The 5,235-nt window shown below is 41.7% G+C and overlaps 1 protein-coding gene across 1 annotated transcript; it reads left to right on the forward strand.

Moving 5' to 3' along the window:
* Positions 1-315: 315 nt before the first annotated feature.
* LOC307026610 (uncharacterized protein) lies at positions 316-4,304 on the forward strand. The gene is made up of 10 exons (XM_079662139.1): positions 316-477; positions 1,014-1,192; positions 1,280-1,370; positions 1,861-1,978; positions 2,156-2,247; positions 2,480-2,597; positions 2,703-2,800; positions 2,891-3,085; positions 3,249-3,422; positions 3,530-4,304. The coding sequence occupies exons 1-8, from the start codon at positions 445-447 to the stop codon at positions 2,927-2,929; spliced, it is 768 nt and encodes a 255-aa protein (XP_079518265.1). The 5' UTR covers positions 316-444; the 3' UTR covers positions 2,930-3,085; positions 3,249-3,422; positions 3,530-4,304.
* The last annotated feature ends 931 nt before the right edge of the window (positions 4,305-5,235 follow it).

Genomic DNA, 5,235 nt, shown 5'->3' on the forward strand with positions numbered 1-5,235 from the left:
TTCACTTAACACAATTTAGCCCCAAGTGGTTATTTTATAACTTTCCTAATGTGCTGCTAGTTTAAGACATATTTGTAACCTCTCTTCACAGATCGTCTTCTGCCCACTGGTAGGCCTTCACACTCGTGTAACCCTGAAGGTGTTACAGAGACTATAGGCAGGCCTGTCATTTTCGTCTGCATGAATGGTATGATTTTAAGTGTTCTTTTTGTCACCCTAATACAGGTAATGAATGCGATTGTTTTTACTAAACTGTATTTGTTATTAGGGCGTTATGATTTGCATCTCCCCAAGAGGGTGTGCAACACATGCAATTACGAATGGACACCTGATTGGGGAGACCTCATTAGAAGCGGAGACACGTTATATTCCACGGGTGTCTTCAAATCTTTTGAGGACCTGAAGACTGTGGCACCAGGTTTGTCCTGACAGGCGTTTGTACAGATGCTGGAACGGAGGACACAGCATTATGGAAGGGTAAGATGACTTTCACTGAGTATTGCATAAGTAGAGGGCATTCTGAAAGGATGCATTTTATTTTGTGTAGATGAAACATGTTGATTGGAAATATGTTTATGTCAAAATAACTAAATTGAAAAGCTTACAATGTTACTGAAAGTAGTTTAACTAGTGTTACATTAGAGCTAAAAACCTAGCACTGGTAGATGTAGGACATACTGTATAAGATCAAACATATCATAATCCAACTTTTGTTCTTTACTGAAGAACACAATTTGTACGATGAAAAAAATTGTGCTCTTCTGTGGGAAAAAATAGGATTATGTATTGTACTGTAGAGAAAGTAGAGTCATGGTGCATATGACAAAAGCTGAAATAATGCTCCTTCTCTTCCAGCATCTGCCAATCCTAACCTGACCTTCACTTTTCAGGATATCGTGTTAGGGATACTCCTAATAGCCCCCCTCTTGCCTCCAACCACTGTGAAAGTCTTCCTGTTTCCTCGTATTATTCTGACATGTGTAAGGTAAGAATTTTGCTTCTCAAACTTCCAGACAGGAAAAATCCATGGAGATGTCTTCCAAAGAAGCTTTCTGAAGTATATGGCCTGCCAGTACGAGTGCCAGAAAATGACGTGTGAGGAACCCTTCTCATGCCCAGCTTCTACTCCCAAAATGTTGGCTGTGTCAGTGGATGGGAATAGGAAACAGTACCGTTTCCGACCGTCACAGAGGTACATCTTTTTTGTATGTCAATTGAATTTAAGAAGTAGCCTATCAATGATGATAATAATGAATTGAATATTTATTTTTTAATTTAGGATCGATGAACCACTTTTTAAAGGGCCGTTCATCATAGAAGACTCGGCTGTCACAGACTTTGTAGACAAAGTCAGAACAAATGTAAAATGTGTAAGCACAACATTTTTTTTCCTATGATTTTTCTAGCCTTTACTTGTTTTGAGAGTGTAACATTAAAATGTCTTTAATTGTAGACCCCAGGAAAAGGTACATGTGGTACCAGCCAGTGGTCAGCTGCTCGAGGGACAGCAAGAAGAGCCAGCAGGCTTGATGAAGAGGGTTTAGAGGTGGCTGTATGTAGACATGGAGTGCTACTGAAAGCTCTCAACATGTTCAGAGGAGAAATATTTGCCTACCTCTTGTTCCTTCAAACGTGCATTTTTATTGCACAGATATTGCTTGTAAATACTGGCCCTACCTCGAGAAAGTGGCAAAGACAATGCCAGAACTGCGACCTTTGCTGAGCATGCAACCGTTTCTCTCGGTCATGCATGCCGAGGCCCATTCCACAAAGTGTGAGGTAGGCCCACTCTTATATTATTGTGATTGTAAGAATTTTTTTTTATTAATCTATGACATATAATATATGTGTATTTGTTAGATTGTGTGGAGTGGGAGAAATTTGGAGGGTGCTGGTTCGACGGCCGGGGAAGAAGTGGAGATGGTGAACAGCTTTCTGTCACGTTGTCCCATCACAACTAAGTACATGACAAAATCAGGTATGTCCTCTTGTCATTAGACCAACATAATTCTGTCTTGAAGTTATTATCCATCTCTTACTTTACTTTATCTTTGTCTTTGATGTAGTCTGTTTCAACAGTACTAGAGTTTTTATGAGTTGATTTCCAAATACCCAAGTTATATTTTCTGCTTGTCAATTTTACTTTTAAAAACAGCTCGCAATGACATGTTGACTGTCCATGCAATGGGATGGAACAGACGGAAGCAGGAAAACCTTCATGTCGTGTTGGCCAAGAGAGATGTCAAGGTAATTGGCCATGTAAGTATAGGCATGACAAGATTAGATTTGTAAGACTAATGTGCAAACCTGTCACAAACAAATAATTGTCCAAGCTGGTAAAGTGTTGGATACTGAGTGCTTGCGCAGGTCTGGAAAAGTTTGAATGATTAATTACTGTTTTCAAGACATGAAAAGTTATGGAAATTTGGGTGAAAATCTTGAAAGTACATCTGTATCGGCAACATCTTTTTTACAACAGACAATCGCAATGTTGGAGGGTGAAACTCAAAAAATGAAGGACACCTGCGAAGAGCTTGGATGCCCTGAGGACAAAGTCCAACAATGGGTTAATGATGTTAGAGACTGGGCAACAAACGGTATGCTGTTTCCTAACTTGATAATATAACATTGTTATTTAACGTATATTATTAACACCTATGTTTTCTTTGTCCTTAAACTGTGTTTCTTGTTATTTACCCAAGACAACACATCAGGCGACAATAAGTCTCTCCAGATGTCCATTGAGCAGGTACTTCTAGGGCTGTGCCAAAAGAAAGCTTGCCTCTCTATAGACAGACTGGTAAGTTATTATTATTCAGTTGCAGTCATGTAATTTAAAAATTCCATTGAACATTGTTTCTGTAATCTTTTTTACAATTACGTCATATAGACAGCAATAAGATTTGGCAGTTGCGTCGCAAAAGGTTAAGGGAGGAAAAGATCAAACTCTTAGCGGCAATACGCCAGTACAACACCGGACAGCCTCCTGAAGGAGAAATCCAGGAAGAAGAGGTGGAGAGAAGACTGTCTGCAGAACAGCAAACAACAGACAGTCTAATATGGCCATGGGAAGTGCAAAGTGATGGTAAGAGCTTCTCTTGTTTGTGTTTTATATAATGTGTTTATTTTCTGGCACTAAGCAAGACCTATAACACCAGCTTCCCAGTCAATGGACTATGACCGGTCACTTATCCTACTGGTGCATGTCTTGGTCGGTAATGGTATGCTTGCTGTTCCTCTCTCTTCAGAATCAGTGTCCATTTTGGCCCAAAAAGTCTTTGATGCCTACATGGGCAAAAGGAGACTTGTGGAGGAGAGGGCCATAATTGTGAGGGAGATGAGGCAGCACTGCCTTTATCTGAGAAGTCAGGCTGACAAGATCAGGATGCAGATGCAACATGTGTCATGTGGAGGACATAGTGGTAAATTCCATGATGCCATAACCAAATACTACTTAACATCCACAGTGTGTACTAGCAACAAAAATGAGATGCCTTTTCACTATTCTATTCTCTATGTTCTGCCCTAGACATGACTCAAGAAGGGAGAGATGGATTAGCTAGTCTTCTAAAGAAAAGACTTGCTGACGTGGACACACACATCCAGCATCTTTCTTCGGCCTACAGCCTGGCAATCGGACCAAATGCCCCTCAATGGCCTGATGATTCTGTGGAGAACCATGACCAAGACAGTGACATCAGTGATGACAGTGAGGAAGACCCTGATGAGGACATCACACACACCCTACCCCCACCTTGAGGAAAGGACCCTGGGGCACAGCGCCTCTCTCCCCCACCCTACCCCCTCCTTGAGGAAAGGATGCTGGGGTACAGCGCCTCTCTCCCCCACCCTACCCTGAAGGACACTAGGGTGTACAGCAGGGGTGGCCAACCAGTTAGAGGTTGAGAGCCAATAATTTCCCTGCGTTACTGCAAAGATCCACATCATACAGATAGGCACACATGCTGGGTGTATGTCCCCCCACCGCTCTCTCTCCTTTCTGTGTGCTCCCTCAGTCTCTTCCTCTATGTGCCAGTCTCTCTCACACATAGAACATGGACATCTCAACATTTACAATAATTGACCCACACACTCAGACACACCCTCCCTCACACAGACACACACACCTCTGCTCAGTCAGAATTCTTGTTAATGTCACACACCATGATATTGACTGAAATGTACTTAACCTCTCCTACCAGTATTAATGAACAGGGGCCAGTTGTCGTCAAACAATAACATTGTGTGCACTCTCACACACAACTTCTCACTTCAAGTAATGTGAAAAAAAGTTGTTATCTTACTATGCATGTTGCTTCTTTGAACTAAGTGAACATTCTGGAATGAATTGCCTTGAACAATCAAAAAAAATGTGGCTTGTGAGGAATATGTAAACGTTTGTATTTAAAACAAACCCATGACTAAGGTTGGTTCAAACATTGCTATGTATTGTATTTTAGTTAATTCTCCTCACATGATAACTATCTCAACCTTTACCTAACCCTCTGACTGAAAGAAGCTTTGCTGACAGAGATGCACTTTCTCTATTTTTTATTTCTTTACCACAATTCACCTATTCGGGAGTCCTTCTGTGTCAGCAACCAGCTTTCCGTGAGCAGGCCCTCTGACACACTCACACACACACCTACCTACAACTACAAAGTGTTGCCGTTTAGGGTTGAAAACATTATATTGAGTTATTACGGTTTTATCTGAGTTATTATCTTCAGAAGCTGAACTCTCCCTTCACTGTCATATTGCGAGTGCAGTAAAGCCTGCCTCCGGTGCTGCAGGATCTGCATTCTGATTGGCTAAATCACTTCTATGTTGAAAACTCTGTAACGATTGGCCTGGAACTTGTGTGTTGTTTACCCTTTGTGAACTGGGATACATATGGACCCATCCGAATCCAGTTTTGAATAGTCTGCCGTGGTTCCATCCCATTTCAAAGTGCTGCCTGTTCGGCGCTCGGCATAACCCACGGCGCACTGCCACTCAAACATCCAATCACAGAGCTTGAGGACTCGTCCCGGGGTTTTTCAAACATAGCGGAGAGAATACTTCTGTGTGTATGTGTTTGTGTGTGCCAGGTGTGATTCACATGGGGGGATGGGCACATAAGGGGGGGAAACACATCTAGTGTATGTGTGTGTGTGTTGTATCTGATCCGGATGGTTACTAATTCCATTTCTTTATGGCGGTCATTGGTGTTAAAAAGTTGACTAAATCATCAAA

Source organism: Notothenia rossii, assembly GCF_949606895.1.
Source record: "Notothenia rossii genome assembly, chromosome: 12".
In the NCBI taxonomy this organism is placed as follows: Eukaryota; Metazoa; Chordata; class Actinopteri; order Perciformes; family Nototheniidae; genus Notothenia; species Notothenia rossii.

Bases quoted from the DNA above. Each gene is read 5' to 3' on its own strand.
- LOC307026610 (XM_079662139.1), top strand. From the start codon at position 445: ATGCTGGAACGGAGGACACAGCATTATGGAAGG. The intron at 478-1,013 runs GTAAGATGACTT...TCAAACTTCCAG, and splicing joins GGACACAGCATTATGGAAGG to ACAGGAAAAATCCATGGAGA. The intron at 2,801-2,890 runs GTAAGTTATTAT...TACGTCATATAG, and splicing joins GCCTCTCTATAGACAGACTG to ACAGCAATAAGATTTGGCAG.